General features: G+C 27.0%; 1 protein-coding gene across 1 annotated transcript; it reads left to right on the top strand.

Moving 5' to 3' along the window:
* Nucleotides 1-4,758: 4,758 nt before the first annotated feature.
* On the top strand, nucleotides 4,759-18,995 carry LOC132937879 (cytochrome P450 4C1-like). The gene is made up of 13 exons (XM_061004464.1): nucleotides 4,759-4,885; nucleotides 13,174-13,403; nucleotides 13,470-13,579; nucleotides 13,814-13,904; nucleotides 14,957-15,145; nucleotides 15,253-15,322; nucleotides 15,391-15,517; nucleotides 16,022-16,103; nucleotides 16,212-16,318; nucleotides 16,386-16,454; nucleotides 17,254-17,422; nucleotides 17,480-17,665; nucleotides 18,259-18,995. The coding sequence occupies exons 2-13, from the start codon at nucleotides 13,175-13,177 to the stop codon at nucleotides 18,465-18,467; spliced, it is 1,638 nt and encodes a 545-aa protein (XP_060860447.1). The 5' UTR covers nucleotides 4,759-4,885; nucleotide 13,174; the 3' UTR covers nucleotides 18,468-18,995.
* Nucleotides 18,996-22,223: the final 3,228 nt, after the last annotated feature.

Genomic DNA, 22,223 nt, shown 5'->3' on the forward strand with positions numbered 1-22,223 from the left:
GCTTTATTTATCACCAAAAAAACGAATAAAAATAAAAATAACGGTTTTAGCTATTTTGTTGTAATTTATAATATTAAATCAACATATAGGCTATAATAAAATATAATAACAAGATAAAATATCCAGACCGATGAACCGTCCTCGCTCAGAATCGTTTTTCGTTTTTCGTATACAATGATATTATGATATCATTGAATTTAAATTTAATACATTCCATTATACACAGACCCACTTGTAATCTACTGTACAGTAGAGTGACATCCACTTACCTGCTTTTTATTATAATTGATAATTGATTTATGGATTGAAAACTATAGGAAATTTAAAAATATGTTGTTCTAAAATAACAAATTTCAAACTATAACCTACTACCTCTTACCAATTATACATTTTTTTATATACCAGGTGATCGATTTAAGTGGCTACACTCATTATTTTGAAAAGTTTTAATTTTTTTGAAAATATTATCTTTACATGATTTGATGTCATTTTATAACAATATTTCTGAAGCAAAAACATATTTGTTTATCCTTATTATTTTTTAAGTTTTACTTTTTTGAATTCAACATGTGTTTTTTATTGCATACTCTGAAGTAGAATATTATTTGGAGTATTACAATCTATAAAGATCAATTTTTGGAAAAGTAGTTTATATTAGTTATATAAACTATAAGCAATTAAAATTTAGATTAGCAGAGAAGTGGAAAAAATTTTTCAATGACATAAAGTGATGTACCTACAAATTTGAAACTTTTCGAAATAATGACTAATGTGTCTACACTCATTACACTTATAAATGGATTACTCTGTATACCTATTTTATTTCATATACTTTTTTATTTTATAATTAATTTTATCGTATTGTAATCAAATCTTATAATATTTTCTTTTATGCTATAACTATATTAATTATAGAAGATGATTTAATTCTTATACCTAGGTACAAAAAAACTTTTTAAAATTATTTTCACAATGTTTTATTTAAAGATAAATATAATAATAATTAAATTGGATGACTAGATGAATATGTTCATTTTTTTTTTAAATGTTATCAAGAACTTAAACCACTTTGTTTTAATTCAATTTACAAACGAACATTTGGAATACTAATAATAATAACGGTAGTAATGACTTCTGGCAATCATGGTAGTAATAGCAAAGTTTTATATAATATTGCAATAGTGTAAGGTTTTTAATGTAAATATGGATTTATTATTAATGGGATTTAAAATTGCATTTTATGGAATCTTTTTTTGGAATGCATTATATTCTTATTCTTTAAGAAATATCACATACATCTTGAGATGTAAAATAATAATAATAATATATTTGTAACTTAACCTGATACCCAAACATAATGATTAAACAAAAGTACGTTTCACTTTATTAGATTCTAATAAAACAAATATGGTTTTGATTATTTCACTTAATGGTTTTATCTGGTTTTTTTTTCTGGTTTTATGTGGTTTTTATAATGCCATAGATTATGAATCATAAAGACTTACAAAAATGAAATGTTTTGATGATTTGATTTTATAGAAACAGGTTTAATCGACAAAAGACCTTACATTAATCATAAAACAAGTACCTACATAGTAGTTAAGTACATAATATCTAATATCTATATAGTGAATCTGTCATCTGGTATTTAACTATTATCTAGAGTAACAAATTGATTGCGTAACTACTACAATTGAAATATTTTAACCTTCCCGAAAAATACGTTTTTTTAAAGACGTCCTAACAAAATATATTTTTGTAAGTACAGCAATCGGTCAGTAATAATGGAAAATAATTAGGACTTAGATAGTACCTATTAATTTTATAGTATTTAATATTCATAAAACATAATTTTTTTTTTATTTATTTGATAATATAAAAAAAAATCAGAATATTTTCTGTTTAGTATCCAGGATATCAATATTTTTATTTCTATATTTAATTATTTTTTTTATTGATCTTAAGCCAGGGAACTATATGGCCGTTAGCTATTTATATGGTGTGAGGGGGGGGGGGTAGGATGGTTGAATTGGAACACTTGTGTGTATTTGTGGCAAGCATTTGTCACTATAACCCATCAAGGAACTAGTGACACCGGTGGGTGCTTGCACTCAGAACACGTTTCGTGACTGAATGCAACCAACGCGCATACACCAAACCACGATATCAATATTGATTTGTTTTGTTGTTGTTGTTTTTACTATCCGATTTTGTTGTATTTTGTTATTCGACTGCTAGACAATCGATTGGTTATTTCAAATGAAAAATTGTTTCTGTGAATACATTTGAGCTCTATTACCTAACTGTAATAGTTGATTGTGAAATAAATAATTCAAGTTAAGTATTTGAAATATATGTTATTCATAAATTACTATATTTAGTTAATTTTTAAAAACTACCTATACTCGTTATTGTGATTTTTAAAAAGTCCTAAAAACAAAATAATCTATTGTTCACTCAATATTGTTTAATTTATTGTCATATTATATATTTTTTTAATTACATTTTTTTTTTACAATTTTTCAATCTATGATAGGTAAGCGTAAAAAAAATATTTCATCAAAATTTATATCTAAAAATAAACCATATTCTCATCAATGCACTCTGTCAGATAGGGGGAGGGGTTGCACAGAAACAACCATATACAACGTTGTTTAATTATGAAGAACTCTAAAGAACTTGAAATTTTTTTTTTATTCTATTTGATATTATTTTTAACCACAGATTTACTATAGGAAACTTATAAGTACCAATTACCTTCTATCTATATCAGCAAATAATTTTGCAAATTAAATGTTGTTTTTCGTGTGCAGTAATTCATAAATAGACTGGCGAACCTAGGGAGTGGACCCCGGGTCCGGACCCCAACCTTGGCTTATGTCATAGTTTTATTTTTATTTTTAAAAGTTTCCCTGAAACGTTCATCGAAACTTCTTGATTAGATTGATTATTACATATGAGATGAATATGATACAATATGACTATACCATAATTTAATTGGCATAATAATAATAATTAATTGACGTACTATACTTGACATATTAATTTACAATAATTAGCTATACAATTTGAACATTTTATACATTTTTAACTACAGCTCCGCTCAGAATCTAAAAATAAATAAAAAAAGGTGGGTAAGTGGATGTCACTCAGCTGTACGTAGGTTACAAAAATACAAGGATTACATTTTCACGAATTTTTACCCAACAAATAAAGTTTTATTGATATTTATAGAAAAAAAAACTAATAAAATTGAAAACTAACAATGTCTGTAAACAGCTCAAAAAGAGTCAAATTATTTTCAAAATTTTATCGTGTATAGAAAATGCTAATATGGCATTCAGTGAAATTTTCAAGTATTTACAGTCATACGTTTATCAAAGTAAGAAAATCGTTACATGAGAAATCGAGTGAATATCAAATGTTGTAAAAATATGAATTTCAAACGCTCATAAAAATTTAATTTGACTTTCTTATAGACACGTTTTTTTTGATAAAGGTAGACAAACATATGGATAATCTTGTATTACATTTTCAAATCTTAGATTTAAAAAGAAAAATTTTTATGAATTCTCAATCTTTATTTTGATAATTTGATCATTTTCGTGATTTTTTCGTATTTTCACAAGATTTGAACTTTAAATGCTTATAATTCAAAACTGTGACTAAGGATTTTTAATATTTTTCAAATATCATTGTAACAATATAGTAGGAGCCTTGTATTAATTTTTCAAGCTTTTTAACCCAACAAATAAAGTTTTATTGACATCCATATAAAATAAGACTAATAAAATTGTGAAACTGAAAATGTTCCTAAACAGTTCAAAACAAATCAAAATATTTTTTTAAATTTTATTGTGTATAGAAAATTCAAATATAAATATTCAGTCAAAATTTCATGTACCTACGTTAATTGATTTTAGAGTTACACCAAAAACTAAATTTGATATTGTCAAAAACCGATATTGCGTAAAAATTCCAGTTTTTTCTTAAATTTTATGTTGTTTTCCCAGCGCCTATAAAAATTATTGAGAATTTTAAAATGTTCCCATCAAACAAGATACTCTTGAAGGAAACCAAAGCTGTTTTACTGCCCCAAACAATAATGATTGATGACAGACACAAAAATTAAGAAAAATTTTTTTAAAAAAAATACACATCATTGTAAAATCAATACATTAATCGCTTCGCTCGGAATCTAAAATGTAAATAATATAATTGTGTTTTTTTGTTTTTATTGGCCTTAAACCCAGCAAATTGTGTTTATTAAGAAATAAAATGTATGTATATACTCGGGAAAAGAACGGAAAAACAGTAGTTGGATACATTTTTTTGGATCCCCCTTCGCTCTTTGAATGAATCCTGGTTGCGCCACTGGACTTAGCTAATAGTACAAAAATACAATAATACGTAACATGGAATAATGTATAAATTGTTCAACTCAAATAGATTAGAATAGCAAATCTTTTTATGCAATGCATAATGTACCTAATAATAATTTTTATGTTTTGCCATCTCATATAATATCGTTCATATATTGACTATTGACCACCCAATCATCTTATGGCTCTTCCATAAAATCAGTCATTATGTCATGTCAAATCAAAATTGTATTCACTGGCTGGTATAACAAAACCCGAATGAATTATTAAAATGCCCCCCTAAAATGTCTTTCATAAACAGGGGGGATATTTTATAACCCATGTACCTATATGCTATATATTTATTATATTACTATACTGTATAATATGAACAGGTTTCACTGAACGACCTGCCTGCTACCGGCCTTGTCATAAAGGTTGTAGGGGACATCCATTTGAACATTTTCTACTTTAGTCGTGGTTGGAGCATTGACGAGACGATCTTCTTCATTGGACGTTGCAAAGTAAGTACTACATTATTATCATTTATTATTTGGTTAACTAAGAATTTCGTATCCCGATCTATAAATAGTTCAAAATACATTTTTATAACATAGTTCAAAGTAGTAAAATCGTTTTTTGTAACATAATTCTTTAAAAATAAATCTGCCTCGCCCAACAGGGGTTTGTGTTGAATTAATGATAATTTTTTAAATTTTTCTTTTGAATTATTTTAATTTTAGTGATTACCTTCTTTAGTTAATTTAAATTTTTTCAATATTTATATTTTATACTGAAAAAATTATGTTAAAAGATTCTTAGCGTACTATATTTTAAAAATATATTTATTTCACTGTATCAATGACAAAAACCTTATCAAAAATTGTTTTTCAGATTAGGTATTTTAATTTCTAACTAGGTAACGTATTATTTATTGGTATATTAATATATTCAAAATACATCGTGAGACTTTAAACATTTTAAAACCTAAGATTAAACCATTGGGTTACAATATCTTTGTATCGTGACTTTAATATTACAATACATAGAATAAAAAAACATTAGTTAAGTCTGTAATGTAAATTAAAAAATTGTTTTATGAAATAAGATTTAATGTGTTGTCATTGTTTTAAGAATTAAAGAAGTACATTTTTCGATTGGTATATTTATTTAGGATATAATGTAATATAATTTCATAAAATCAAATCAATGGTTATATATTTGCATTATTAAATTGTAGCAATTACAAACGTTTTTAACGTAAATGATTATGCAATTTTAATTAATTATAATAAGAAAATAGGAGGGATTACAATCACTACAAAGTTTATGCATTTAATTGCAGAATCACTTCAAGTGTGAAAAATATATCCATACATTATTTTTTTATAACAGTTATTCAATTTCAATTATGTACCAACTAAATCGTATAAAAAATTCACTTTGACTTTGATGAAGTAATTTTACGTGACATGAAAACTGGTCTCGTATTAACTGACACGATTTCATTTTATTGAACAACTATGTGATGAATACAAATTTTACAGACGTATGATGAAATACTTGCTACTTACAAATCAAATAGTCGTAAAACACTTTTGATTTATTATAAAAAAATATATGTAGGTATTACTACAGTGATCAAAAGTGTAATATTTTTTGACTCTTCTATAAGAAAAAAACATTTAGTGGTTTTACTCCATTTTGTGCATGGTTATTTTCTAATAGGTACCTAGTCAAATAAATAATAATGGTAACTATGTAGCTACACAGTTATACACCTGTCAACAGTCACGGATCTAAGGGGGGGGGGGCTAAGAGGCTTTAGCCCCCCCCCCTTTGGACGTGTATATACTTATATATTATATATTATAGTAATATGTATATTACTTTCCGAGCAACAACATGACTGTTCGATGTCGGCGGATAGCCCCCCCCCTCACCATTTCATATTTCTAGATCCGCCCCTGCCTGTCAAGATATTTTAATTCTACTGATTCCAGATAAAATAAATTAATTAGACACGTTTAATAAACTTTACAAAAGTAAAAACAATAACGTTTGGCTTACCAGAAAATATTATGTTTTAATGCTAATGCCAGTTTGATTCAAATAATAATTCAATAATTGTAATAATTACATCGGTGAATAAACTATGTAATCGTAAGTCCTAGTAGTCCATAATTTTATAAGTCTTCCGATTCCAGACAAAATCAATTAATCAGACACGTTAAAAAAAACTTCAGGATAGTAAAAATATATTAAATAACATAATGTACTTATGGCTTTCTAGAAAGTATTAGGTTCTAATGCTAATTCCAGTTTGATTCAAATAATAATTGTAATAATGATATCGGTGAATAAATTAATCCCAGAGATACATCAGAGACAGCTGTCTATCATTTTCAAATGCGTCGTGTCACTTATGAGTCCCAAAAAATTGTTGTTCTCCTCTTACCTTGAAGAGGACGGTCTTGTCGGCGTACCGTCAACGCAGTAAGTAATCGATTATTCCCAACAGCACGCCTACCTTGTGCACAGGTATAGTAGTAGAAAAAAAACAACTTTTTCGAACGTGTGCTTTATAGAACTTGACAATTCATACTACCTACACACATAGGCATATAAAGATGTAATGACTATTAATTTTTAATGTACTACTCGTATCAATCCAAGGAAATTCGCGTGCACACGTACATCGGATAATTCGAATTACATTACGTAAACTAGAAGTTCTTATAGCTAGGAAATACGAGTTCTAGTTTTTTCAGTACACAATCAGGGTCATTCAATTTTTAAATAGTCTATACTTTTACGACACACATGTAATTCTATTGGAATATCGTCGATTCAAGGTGGTTGGATTCGGTCGTCTCCCTATGTGTTCCAGACGTGTAATAATATCTGTACGTAACCATAAACCGTAATGGAATAGCAATTATTACGACAGCTATAATATATAGTAACCATATCATAACATAATCACGTCAGGTGGACAGTGGTTGTTTTACTATGTATTACATACCTACATGCAATATACGATTGCGACCAAAAGGCAATAATATACACATTTAAGTGGATAATAATTTTGAAGAATATCAATACATCAAATCAAATAAATACTTTTAATCGTTACAATCATTGCATTAATATGAGTAATAATTAGTATAAAGTGAATTATGTTTGTCTTTACCGACGTCGAGTTATCGAGTTAATGAATTTAATAATTTTGAAGTTGTGTATTTAATTTTATAAGATTTATGAAACAATACCAACAACGGAATCACACACCTGTATGAGTAAAAAAGGTGGGCAAATGGATGTCACTCTGCTGTACAGTAGGTTACAATTTGGTCACTGTAATAGGTGGTGTTAAATTTGAATTCAATGATATAATATCATTGCATAAGATAAACGATTCTGATCGAAAACGGTCAGTCAGTCTATGATATTACCAAGTATATTTGACGATATTATTGTGAATAAAGTAAATTATATATTAAAACCTATTTACGTAAACCCTATTTACGTTTTGTTTTAAATTTTCAATCCTTGGCTATAAAAGTTGAACATTTTATATATTTTTAACTACAAAATAATTTTTAAATTTGATAAATGTTGTCAAAATTTAAACTTTAAATGCTTATAAAAAAAATTGTGCCCATGTATTTTTAAAATTTTACAACTGCTATTGGAACGATATATCAGGAGCCTTGTATTAAATTTTCACGCTTTTTTACCCAACAAATACAATTTAATTGATATTTATAGAAAAAAAAACTAAAAAAATTTAAAACTGACAATGTTCGTAAACAGCTCAAAAAGAGTCAAATTATTTTAAAAATTAGATGGTGTATAGAAAATAAAAATATAAACATTCAGTAAAATTGTCATGTATATTTGTTCAATTGTTTTGAATAACAATAAAATAACAAAACCACTATATGAAAAATCTTCAAACGCTCATAAATATTTAATTTGATTTAGTTGTAGACATTTTTTTTTGATAAAGGTAGACAAACTTATGAGAAATGTTGTATTACATTTTCAAATCTTAGAATTCTCAACTCAAATTAATTTGCTAATTTTCGTAATTTTTCCGTATTTTGTCAAGATTTAAACTTTAAACGCGTATAAAAAAAAAAACTGTGACTAATGATTTTTAATATTTTTCAAATGTCATTGCAACAATATATTAGAAGCCTTTACCTATTAAATTTCCAAGTTTTTTTACCCAACAAATAAAGTTTTATTGACATCCATATAAAATAAGACTAATAAAATTGTGAAACTGAAAATGTTCCTAAACAGTTCAAAACAAATCAAAATATTTTTTAAATTTTATTGTGTATAGAAAATTCAAATATAAGCAACTTGTGAAAATTGCATGTATATACGTTCATTTGTTTTAGATTCGTTACACCAAAATCCAAAATCGATTTTGCGTCAAAATTCCCGTTTTTTCTTAATTTTTATATGGGTTTTCCCGGCGCTTTTAAAACTATTGGGAGTTTTAAAATTTGACTCCCTGAATGCACCAACTAGATTCACTTTTCAATCGAACAAGATACTCTTGAAGAAAGCCAAAGCAGTTTTACTGCCCCAAACCATGACAGACACAAAAATTAAGAAAAAATTTTCTCGAACAAGATACTGAAGTTGAAAATCGAAGTATTATTTCGACTATTTATCGTGTAAATAGACACAAAAAAAAAAACACACACACATCATTAAAATCAATACATTCATCGTTCCACTCAGAATCTAAAATTCATTAACTCCATTGACATTTAAATTGGAATAATTTTATAAATGATCAAATTTTACAAAGCTGTCTTTAAGTAGGTACGGTATAATTCAAAATAATAAAGGTGAGAAAAAGGAGTTGGAGGGTATAGTTAAACATCAGAGGTATTTAAACTGTGCGTCGCGGATTCCAGGACCGTCGCGAGAGTTGGCGAAGGGAGCCACGTAAAAACACTGGAAACCAATATTAATGTAGGTCATGTTTAATAGTTAATATATAAATATTATTTATGAATTATGATGATTAAAGCGATTATGGAAACGATAATGAAACACATTATGTGACTATTTGATATTTAATTTCTAGTACTACTATTATCACCCATATTGGCCATATTAATGTATCCGTATTGTTTAAATTTTTTCATAATAATTCAGGAGTCGTAAAAATATTGTGAACACACAAAGGAGCTTCGGGATGAAAAGTTTTAATATCTCTATTATATAATATAATGGATAATGTTGGATGTTTTAAAATTTAAAGGCAGTGATAGATAATATTATTACGAGCAAAGCTTCAAATGTAAACTTGATTTGATTTTATATAATCTTAAAAAAAAAAATAATGAAAAGTAAATATTTTCGAAATGTTATGATCATTTATATGATAAAATATATTATTTAAATAACTTGAGAGGGCGCATCAGTGAAATATGTTTATTTGTTTTATAGTTTAAACACGTATAGAACATAGTAAAAATCTCTCTTCAAATTTCTTTCATTTTGACTACACAATTGAAAAAAAGTAAAAGCATTACCAACTAAAAAAATAATAAAGAATAATATTTTATGCATTTTGTCATTAGTTAATTTTTTAATAGATATTTTTATTTTTAAGAAAATTATAAGTGTTTATTTTTTTTTAAATAAAAATATTAAAAACACTTGGTGAATCACAGAAAATAGTAGTCATTATTTATGTACCTATGTCCTATGACGTTATAATAGGTATTAGGTATAATATTTTATTAATTTCAACACCCTATAATAATAATAATGGGTGAATTGCAGTGAGAGGTTTTTAAGTGTTATTTACCTATATAATGGCATTTGTGCATAACAGAAAAAAATTATACTGGCGTTCCCTTGAGAGTATTTAAATTTAATGTGTGTAACACAAAACTACAAATTTAAATAAAGTGCTATTAAAAAAACTAACTAAAAAAGTTATATGTTTTATAATATACAGGTATAATTGAAATAAATTTAAATTGAAACATAGTTTATTATAATTTATAATAATAATAAAAATGTATTATTTAATTTGCTCAATGGAATATTTGCAGATAACATCATTTTACACAGATCTTCGTTAAAAACTGAATGCTTTTCACAAATTGCATTTGACACTAAATTTTGGTTAGTTTTAATCGCATTTGTTTTTAAACGATTTACAGCGCGTAAATGTTTGGCGGTTTTTAAATGTTGATTTACCGTGAATCTTTTTTGCGAGTATACTCGTATGTCACATAATTTACAAAAAAGAATCTGGTTATCGGTAGAAAAAACACCCTCGTTTTCGGAAACGTATATTTTTAAACGTGCAGAATTAGATGCTGGAAGTTTAGGCATATTGATAAAATTTATAAAATTTATAGAAAAAATAAACAAGACTTTAACACGCGTTGGTCGACTAACTCGTTATACGCGAACCACAGACCACAGTTGTACTAATATGACAAAAACATTTTAAACATTTAGTTCAATAAAATACGATTTATCTTATCGATTTTATGTTCCACTCACACAGTCACGCCATAATTTGTATAGTGTTACCTAACGGTCCTAACAATGAGCGATAGATAATTTAGACATAAAGACAAGTTACGATAAACACAAACAATTAATATCTTGCCATATCTGGCAATGCATATCTGAAAACAGATAAGATGAAAATTGTTCTTGTCCGCTATATCACGCGCGTTTAACATTGGGTGAACATTTACGGCGATTGAAAACCAAAATTTTTACAAATAAACTCAAAAATATGCATTAAAAATCCAAAATGCTAAAATAATCATGACTTTTAAAAAATCTTCAAAATATGCAAAAATATGCAAAATAAAAATAGCACATTTTTAATTCCCAGTATATGAAACAGATTTTTATCTTACTAAGCTATCTTTTGGACTCACTAAAAAAATATGCAAAATGCTACAACATCCTAACCCTAATTATAAATATGTAAAAACTCAAAACTTTGCAAAAATGAATTAACTATTTTTAAATTTAAAATTGGTTTATGTATAAAATGTGTTAAGATGATTTAAAAATCAAATATTCATGGTAATTATTTAATAACCCAGTTAATTTTTTTAATTTTTTAATAACATAATATTTTATTGGGTGAGTAGTTTTCTGAACGTGGTATATTTACAAAATATATTTGTTATTTTTCAGCTATTTATGAACATTGACTTTTTTTCCATAACTGTTAATTCAAATTTTTTCGCTCTGTCAAAAATCATGAACAATTAACACGAGATTCCTCTTAAGTTATACTAGAATTTAAAAGCAATGTTTAGTGTAATGCCACACATTTGTTTGTTAGAAAGGGCGTGAAGTTCCAATTTTGACGAAATATTCACTCTTAAAATAATGATGATCCTTCCCAAACAATTTTTATTAATTTATTGTAATTAAAAAAAAAAAGGTGGATAAGTGGATGTCGCTCTGCTGTACAGTAGGTTACAAGTGGGTCACTGTAATGGATGGTGTTAAATTTGAATTCAATGATATAATATCATTGTATAAGAAAAACGATTCTGAGCGAAAACGGTCAGTCAGCCTATGATTTTACCAAGTATATTTGATGATATTATTGGGAATAAAGTAATTAATATATAACCTATTTACGTGGAGCCTTGTTTTAAATTTTCAATCCTTAGCCATAAAAGTTAAACATTTCATAAATTTTTAACCACAAAATAATTAATAAATTATAAATTTGATAAATGTTGTCAAAATTTGAACTTTAAATGCTTATAAAAAAAATTGTGCCTATGTATTTTTAATATTTTTCAACTGCTATTAGAACGATATATCAGGAGCCTTATATTAAATTTTCACGCTTTTTACCCAACAAATAAAATTGTATTGATATTTATAGAAAAAAAAAGTAAAAAAATTAAAAACTGACAATGTCCGTAAACAGCTCAAAAAGAGTCAAAATATTTTCAACATTTTATCGTGTATAGAAAATGCTAGTACAAACATTTATTTAATTTAATTTAAGTTTCTTGTAGACATTTTTTTTTGATAAAGGTAGACAAACTTATGAGTAATCTTATATTACAGTTTCAAATCTTAGATTTAAAAAGAAAAATTTTTATGAATTCTCAACTCAAAATAATTTGCTAATTTTCGTGATTTTTCCGTATTTTGTCAAAATTTGAACTTTAAATGCTTATAAATAAAAACTGTGACTAAGGATTTTTAATTTTTTTCATCTGCCTTTGAAAAAATAACCTAGGAACCTTCTATTAAATTTTCAAGCTTTTTTATTCAACAGATAAAATTTTATTGATATTTATAGAAAAAAAAACTAAAAAAAATGGAAATTGACAACGTCCGTAAACAGCTCAAAATAAGTCAAAATATTTGGAAAATGTTATGGTGTATAAGAAATGCAATTATAAACATTCATTTAAAATTTCATGTCTCTACGGTCATTTGTATTCGCATTTGAAAACTACTGGGATATCGGAAAAGTTACTGTTGAAGAAAATCCAAGCACTTTTACTGTCCTAAAAGGTAATGACAGACAAAAAAATAAAAAAATAAAAATAATAAAAAATAAAAAAAAAAACACACATCATTATAAAATCAATACATTCATCGTTCCACTCAGAATCTAAAATTGTTAGTAGAAACTTAAAATATTACACTAAATGAAAACTGCCTTGTGTATGCAAAACTTTCAAATAACATTTATTTATTTTTTTTCAGACTATAGGTAGTTTACTATTTAAAAAAAAATTAAATCATGAATTCATCGTTTTTATAGGATGGAGGTGTCTCAAGATTTCCCCGTGTCTTCATCTAAACATTCAGCAGGTGGGCTCCGAATGACCAGTACTGAGTTGACTGCTTACGGAGTAATTTCTTTTATTGTGGTGCTATGGTGTCACTACAAATGGAACCGCAGACACTTCGAAAGATTGGCATCCAAAATGACGGGACCACCGGCATATCCGATTATTGGTGCAGGGCTCGAGTTTGTTGGTACACCCCAACGTAAGTCAAACAATAAAAATTCCAAAACGAAAAATGACTCATTTTGGATTTTATTTTTTTTTTTAGAGGTCATAGAGAGAATAATTAAACTGTTCGACATCTATGGCTCCGAACCGTTTAAAGTGTGGATGGGTACATCTCTGGGCGTAACCATTAGCAAACCAGAAGACGTACAAGTAATTATTTTAAGAGTATACAATTACCTACTACTTATGTTTTATATTGAAACGGATTAAAGAGACGAACTGGTTTGAAGAAAAGTAAATTAGTCGAGTGTGTGGGAGTCAGGAAATGAAAAACGTATGTGCTATTTATTCTACAAGTGACTCAATAAACAATATTTCCATAAATGTCTCATAAAACTTGACGGAAATCAAACAGCTCTGGTATTTAAAACCCGTTTGTTTCAGATAGTATTAAACAGTTCCAAGGCCCTTGAGAAAGACCAGTTTTACAAATTTTTCAAGAATACCGTAGGTGAAGGCTTGTTTTCAGCCCCAGGTCAGTGTGAAAAAAAGTAATCCTTGATAATTTGCATGTCTTTTTTATTTATGTTTTCCATAATTGATATTTTATTAGTAAATTGATCTTGAAAAATAAGTCATAATTAAATAAACTTGCTATTGCGAATTTTAAATAAGCGAAATTAAAATTATTGCATCATTCGTAAAAAATACAGTTAATAATTACTGTATAAGTATGCATACATTATCATTAATTATAGTATATTTACTATTACTCAACGAATAACGTTGTATAATTACGAAAAAGCGGTAAAATATTTAGGGAAATGCGTCCTTTTTATCGTAACATATTAGTAACCAATTAATATTCATAATATTGTCTGGTCGTTGACCTACGACAGTGAAAATAATGTCCATGGTATATGAATAGAAGTAAACACGTAGTGTAGATATTTTTTAATTGGGTAAATAATGTAATGCTTTATATTTTTGTATTGTGAGATCATTAACGTATATTGATTACTCTTATTGATTATTTAATTATCAATTTATAAATCGTTTAATTGCCCATACCTAATTATTATTATACAATTGTTAATGAGTTGAACATTTATTAATTTATTTACGTTAACTTTAATTTAATGAATTAATTTTATTGTTATCGTATTTATATCTTAAATAGCTATATAATATTATGTAAAATAGATGTCAATCAATCGGTTAGTTAAAAACTCAAAATTTTCTGTCAATATTAAATTTACGTTGATAAAAAAAAAGTTAATTCAAACGAAAGTCAATAATAATGCAAAAAAATAATTATTATAATAATTGATCTTTAATTTATTAGAGAATTGCATGAAAATTATTTTATTTTAATACAAGTCTATCTATACTTTTATATATACACCAGAACCTTAAGTAGGTAATAAGTAATGCATAATTTTACTTTCGATTAAAACCATATTAATTATGTTTGATAAAATATTCTAATAGATATTAGATATGTACTGAATTAATTACCATCTATAGATCATTATCAATTAAACTAATGCATCTTATTAAATATAACAATTTTAAAAATATTTTAAGTTCATAAATGGCGAAGACATCGTCGTCTCATTACTCCAGTGTTTAACGCCAATCTTCTTGATCAGTTTTTTCCTGTTTTTAATGAGAAAAACAGAATTCTCACAAGGAATCTTAAGAAGGAATTAGGTAAAACACAACCATTTGATCTTTGGGACTATATTGCGGATACCACTCTTGATATAATTTGTCGTAAGTATTTCAACATTCAGTATAATATGTTATCTATATAGGTTACATACTTTTGTTTACATAATATTTAGGTACCATATTTACTTATAACATTACAATTTTTATAGAAACCGCAATGGGCTACAATCTTGACACGCAATTAAATAACGAGTCTGAATTTGCTGAAGCATTAACAAAGTAATACAATTATTATGCATGTATAAAATACAAAGAAGATATTCATAAAATGAGGTTTTTGATTTTAGAGCATCGGAATTAGATTCTATGAGAATTTACAAACCCTGGTTGCATCCTGATATGATATTTTCAATTTACGGAAAACTTACGGGACTACACAACGTCTATAAGACATTGCACAAACTTCCAAATCAGGTAATTTAATTTAGATAATTAAATAAACGTTATGCACATTGTGGTTAACCGTCCCGGTTCTATGGTAAACTCTCCCGGGGCAACATTATGTTTACCTGAAGAAAATATATGTTAACTCCGTCGAATTGATTTAAAATTATGTCACAAAAAATTATAGACTATGCAATATGCATACAGGCCAAAACAAAAAATGAACACTAAGTTTTTTTTATAAATATGTATGTTTATATAAACACGAAAATCAAATTAAAATGTTAATTTAATTTGAAATTGATTTATATTATTAATACTTTTATTATGAAAATAATTTAAATAATTGAATTTTTTTTTTTAAATCAAGTTCTTAATATGTGTTTTACATTTTAAAAATACGTTTGTTTATATGGTTGTAAACATTAAAATGTAATGATTTAATTATAATGTATAAACAAATCCTCGGGATAGCTTACAATTGACCGTGCATAATATTAATAGTTTTTAGTAATTTTATTTTTACGATTTTAGGTGATCAAGGAAATGAAAGAAACATATGCACAAAGGAAAATTGAAAATAAATCTAACATCGTAGATGTCAACGATGACGACAGTGAGTGATTTGGAACTAAATAAATTAAATAAATTAAATAAATTAACTATTAAATATTATACTGTAATATTATGTGCACTTTTATTGTTTATTTTTGTTTTATTTTAGAGAAACGTTTAAAAGTGTTTTTGGACACGTTATTGGATCTGAATGAAGCTGGTGCCAACTTTTCCGACGAAGAACTTAGAGACGAAGTTGTGACTATGATGATTGGTGTAAGTACAATTAAAAACAGTAAAGATCGCCAACAATTTTTAAGTAATTTTAACAAATTAATTACAGGGTAGTGAAACCAGTGCTATTACACTCTGCTTTTGCCTATTGCTGTTGGCTATCCATCCGGAAATTCAAGTAAGTGCCATAACGTCAAAAATATTGACACAGCATGATTTATTATTTATTAGAGATTCTGTTAAACAGTGGTAATTGATAATAATATGATATTTTTCGGTTGGGTCATAGCCCATAGGTTATTGTCAATATTAACAATGAGTAATTTATTGTATCAGGAATAACACTTTGGCGAGTAATGTAATATATATTTAATTTGAACCGTGGTTATGGTACATTTTTCCAAAACAAGACACTTTAGGGCGTACATTTCTCTACATTTTAGCACGTTTAGGAGCATAATATAATTCTGAGCCTATTATAGCGTTATCCAGAAGACGCCACGAGCTAGGCTGAACAGTATTCCAACAAATATAATATGTTCGTACTTTTATTGATATACTTTTTAGTATGGTACCTGCCTACTACTCATGAGTTGAGATTATAGAATAATATGATGTTTTCAAGTTACTTTTATGTGGTTAATTTATATTTTTTTGCCGCAAAACGTTGTCCTATTATTTTGTTTATATAATTCAATGTGTTTTTTTTCAATTTGATAATTTTCCCAATGTTTTCGAACACTGTTGAATTTTTCTTCAGCAGATTTATTTTATTAATTTTATCATTATTTATCTTACAATGCTGTTTATTTTTAAACTGTTATTGCTTATCGCCCAAACGTGTTTACAATTTTTAGATAAATTGTTAATAATGTGCCCAGACGTGTTATGCCGAATTCGTGTATGACTGTACTTGATTGTACCCAAGATAAAAATACACTAATGTACCTACTCATTTTTACTTTTTAATATTTTAGGACAAGGTGTATGATGAGATTTATGACGTATTAGGTGATGGTGACCAAACAATTACTATTGAAGACACTACCAAACTAGTTTATCTCGAACAATGTTTGCGGGAAACTCTTCGATTATACCCTATAGGACCGTTGTTACTTAGACAACTCCAAGACGATGTCAAAATTTGTAAGTAAATATTAAAACATTAAAATAAATTATATTTTGTAATAAACTTTAATTCAGTTTCCGGTGATCATACACTGCCAAAAGGAACAACATGTATTATATCTCCGATATGTACGCACCATATTCCTGAGTTGTATCCGAATCCATGGTCGTTCAACCCGGATAACTTCGACGCTGAAAATGTTTCTAAACGCCATAAATTTAGTTTTATAGCTTTCAGCGGTGGTCCAAGGGGTTGTATAGGTAATGAAACTTATTATTAATTATAAAATATAACTTCAATATAACGAGAAAACATAATACGGGGTGATTCATTAAACGTTAGAAACTCTTTATATCAGAAAACACTAATGTTTTTTAAAATATTTCTATTAATTTTAGCATTTTTTATCGAAATATTTTTTAAATGATAACATCATTTTTAATTTAATTGACCTAAGCAGAATATTATTTGGAGTATTTCGATGTTTCAAAATCATTTTTTGGCAATAAAACTTATAACTTTTATAAGTTATAAGATGTATTTAAATTGTAGACAATGTCAGTAGTGGGCCAACATTTTGCGGGGTGACTCTGTACCACAATCATCAAAGTACTCCAAACAAATTTTCTGCTTTGGTATAAGGAGTCAAAATTGCATGTTGTCATTAAAAAGATGAAATAAATTAAAAAATAATGTTTTTTAGAAAAATATTGTTTATTAACGTCTTAAAATTATGTTAAAAAATATCTTCAAAAACGTTAGTAGTTTTTGAAACAATGAATAACTTACGTTAAATGGATCACCGGTATATAATTCCAGTAATATACGTGTACTTAAATTGTTTAAATGACAGGGTCCAAATATGCCATGTTGTCAATGAAAGTTCTTGTATCTACGTTTTTGCGAAACTACAGCGTACACACAGACGTAAAATTAAGTGATATTAAATTAAAACTAGATTTATTAATGAGAAGTGCTAATGGTTATCCTGTAACTATTCGGCCGAGAGATAGAAGACCCACATACAAACAGAATACGAATTGTTCGACGGTTAATTTGTGATAAATAATATAATTATATTATATTGTCGAAAAAAAAGGTTTAAAAAATGAATAGTTTGTAAATGGTTTTATAAAAGTAAAGTGTTTAATCCAATTTTACAATTATAGATAGGTGTTGTAATATTTATGAATATTATTGACTTGTAATTTTATTTTATATATTTATGTCAAATTGTCGAATATTGTAAAGTGTATAAAATGTATTTTATTTATAATATTTATTATGAAAATCATAAATAATTGTATACAATTATGTCAATGGACAACTATCGATATAGTAGCAACTCTTATTTCGTGTTCATAAAACTATGGCTAAAAGGCCTAATCAAAACAGGTGGGTGCTTCTAATCTCAATGATGTATTCTTTAGGTGGCCTGGTCCGTCATTAAATTTTATTTTACAACAATTTTCAGTAGAAAAACACACCAGACCTATGAATTTATTTCACCTGTTCCTTGTAGTCTTATAAAATACCAAATAATTACTGTAACTTAATATTAATAAATTATATATTATATATTCAAAACTATTACCTACGGTCTTCTTCTTATTATGTCAATATTATATAAAGTTAAGTCGCTGCATATTTATAATATATAACTAACCTATATGTTATAATTTATTGTAATAGAACAATATAAAGATTCAACTGCTAATTGAACTAGGCATTTACATAAAAATCTTTCTTGAAAAAGTAGTCTAACTAATAAAAAAATTGTAAAAAAACCTGCGCATATTCATTATTCATCATAGATAGAAAATGCGGGATTGTCACAGTTATCTGTTAGCTTTTAGATTTCTAAACATATTTTTAGAACACTTTATATCTCCGTTGTACCTATCCGTCCATCCCTTAGTTACCACTTACCAGTACATAGTTACGACTGTTGGTATTGAGATATTTATTTACTCATTATTAAGTACTTTTGTTAAAATAATGATGCAGTGGAGTGGGTTATTTAGCAATCATCAGTAATATTAAATATAGCAACATATTATTTTATCTATGTACTTATCCACATTTTAAACATATAAATAAATTCATAATCCACGGCAGTGGTGGAACTCGGTAAATAACTTGAGAAAAAAATAATTAATTAACCAACATCAAAAACTAACCCCCCCCCCCCCACCAGTTCAAAATTGATAATATAATATATTCAATATATTATTTTCTATTTATACCTGATTTTTTGTCTTAAGACTAATTTTATGGTTTATAAACAAATTTTGGTTGTAGTAGGTTGTATTATAGCTGGTAACCATATTGATAAATAATATTAAGTACCTACATAAAACTTCATCAATAAAAAGATTGATAAATCTGGGTGGGCAAAATTATACCTTTGCACCTCCACGAAAATATGAGGGCCATGTACTCCTGTGCCTTTCTGCAATCATACCACTGAATCATTTTTAGTACCTAAATAATATGAAAACCTTGTATCAAAGTTGCATGCCAATCCAAAATTACATATTGCGCCGGCACACCTGTGATTTTTAAGGAGTTATGTGTAGGCAATTATTTTGTCTTTGTGGTCACTGCTCTTTGTGTGCGTGTGCGTGTGTGTGTGTGTGTGTGTAGTAAATCATAATTAATGTGTGTATAGTCCCCACCAATTACCCGGATCATACACATTACAGAACGCAATAATTTAAATTCTTCCAATGGTTGAATAAAAAAAAATATGTAAATATTTTTGAATGCATAAACAAGATAACTTTGCAACGGTTGGATCACTTTTTAAATTTTATCAAATCTTTGGCGGTAGTAAACATTAAACATTTTATCAATTATTTTATCAATTGAATATAATATGTAAAGTAAGCTGCATTACCAAATCAAAAATCTTTACATTTTATTTTTTAAAATCATATAACTAGTAGTACGTTAATAATTCTTGTCAGCCACTTAAAGCACCTCGATGAAAAATTTATGAAAATTGCAGGGCCTCGATCAATATTATAAAACTACAATGTCTGTGATTCACAAATTTATTTAATACATTTTACTCCTAACATTTTATTTTATGCAATATAACTTTATTGTTATAATATTTGTTGCTTATGCCTAATTTAAGGTTAAATTTTAGGGTTTATTGCATTTTACAGATATTAAAAAATATTATTATTGTACATTAAATCAATATTATTAATATCTTATACATAAAAATCCAGTGTCACGTCTTTGTCCGGAATAAACTCCGAAACTACTGGACCGATATTTAGGACATTTTTACAATGTGTGTAATTTGGCCGAACTTACAAGTTAGGCTAATTTTAAAAGGAAGAGGATCAACCCCGGGAGGTGCTAAAACAGAAATTTTGAGATTTCAGATGGACATTTTTGTTTTCTAAATGGTTGCCACGAGTGACGTCGTATAAAATGATTCGTTCTAGAAATTTCAATACAGAATTATAGTGAATCGTTTTAATTTGTTCCCAAGATAACAAACAAACCATTTATTATATACATCGACGATTTGACATCACATATTCAATCAGTGCAGGATAAGTTGAGTTAAGTGAATTGAAGACCGTGAACGGCTTGAACCATTTAACTTAGGTATATAGAGTTTTATTTATTTATTTTTTTATTTCTTAACAAACAAAAAATGTGAAATGAAAATCTCTGTACAGGCTAAACTCTGAAAATACTTATCAGATCTTCTTGATTTTTTTTTTAACGAAAGAGTATTTCACGAAACAGGTTTATATGAAAGAAAATTTTAGGAAAATCAACCGGTGTATAATAGTTTATAATAGTATATAATAGTTTAGCCTGTATACTTGTAGTCTGTGTATTTATATAGTTAGATAATATCTATATTATTAATTTATATATATATGAATTAATGTTTGTAGGTTAGACCTCTGGGAAGAAGATAGGTTAATTTACAAAGCGTTAAATTTGTTTTTTTTTATTCATCAGATTTTAGTTCGGTTAGGTTAGGATAGGATTTTGTATAATTTGATTATATTAATCTACCGTAGGTAGAATTAAGTAAAAACGACAAACTTGGTATAACTTTGATACTTTAGAGTTAGGTTAGGTTAGGCTTTTACGTACAAACCTAACCGCAGGTAGATTGGCCTACTTGATAATGTACTGCTGTCAATCAGAATTTTTATTCGGGGCAACAGAAAAGTTAAGATAAATCTTGAACACCATACACCAAATATTAAATGACGAATTGAACAAATTTTGAGTCATATAGAGTTGATATATTTAACAGGCAACGAAGTGCACGGGATCAGCTAGTAATATTCTAAAAATGTGTGATTTTCAATATAATTATATTTTAATTGTTCGTAAAATCCTGTAGCTATTAGGGAGTTGATCATCTATTGAATTTTCGTGCCGATGGGATGACAATAATATAAATGGTGATAATTTATTGTAGGTAACACAATGTCGTTATTGACAATATTGTTGTCAATTTATTTTTAACATGTAAAAAATAATATTAATATTTTAGTAACGACTAAACTCCATTATTTTTAATTTTTAATGTTAACCAATTATTTTTATGCGAATTGAATAGTTCTCAACCTGCTGGATATGAATATTGCCAATTTAATTTATACGTCTAATTTAGTAATGTGCACATGCGTATAGCTGTAATAGTATATGCAGTGCGATTTATTATGTTAACTAAATCATTTTTAATTTATTATTTTAAATTTGACGATTTTATCCTACAAACGTATTATGATATCCACGCACTCGTAAAACTTTAAATGTTCGTTATAATAC

The sequence above is a fragment of the Metopolophium dirhodum genome, chromosome 2 (assembly GCF_019925205.1).
Source record: "Metopolophium dirhodum isolate CAU chromosome 2, ASM1992520v1, whole genome shotgun sequence".
NCBI lineage: Eukaryota > Metazoa > Arthropoda > Insecta > Hemiptera > Aphididae > Metopolophium > Metopolophium dirhodum.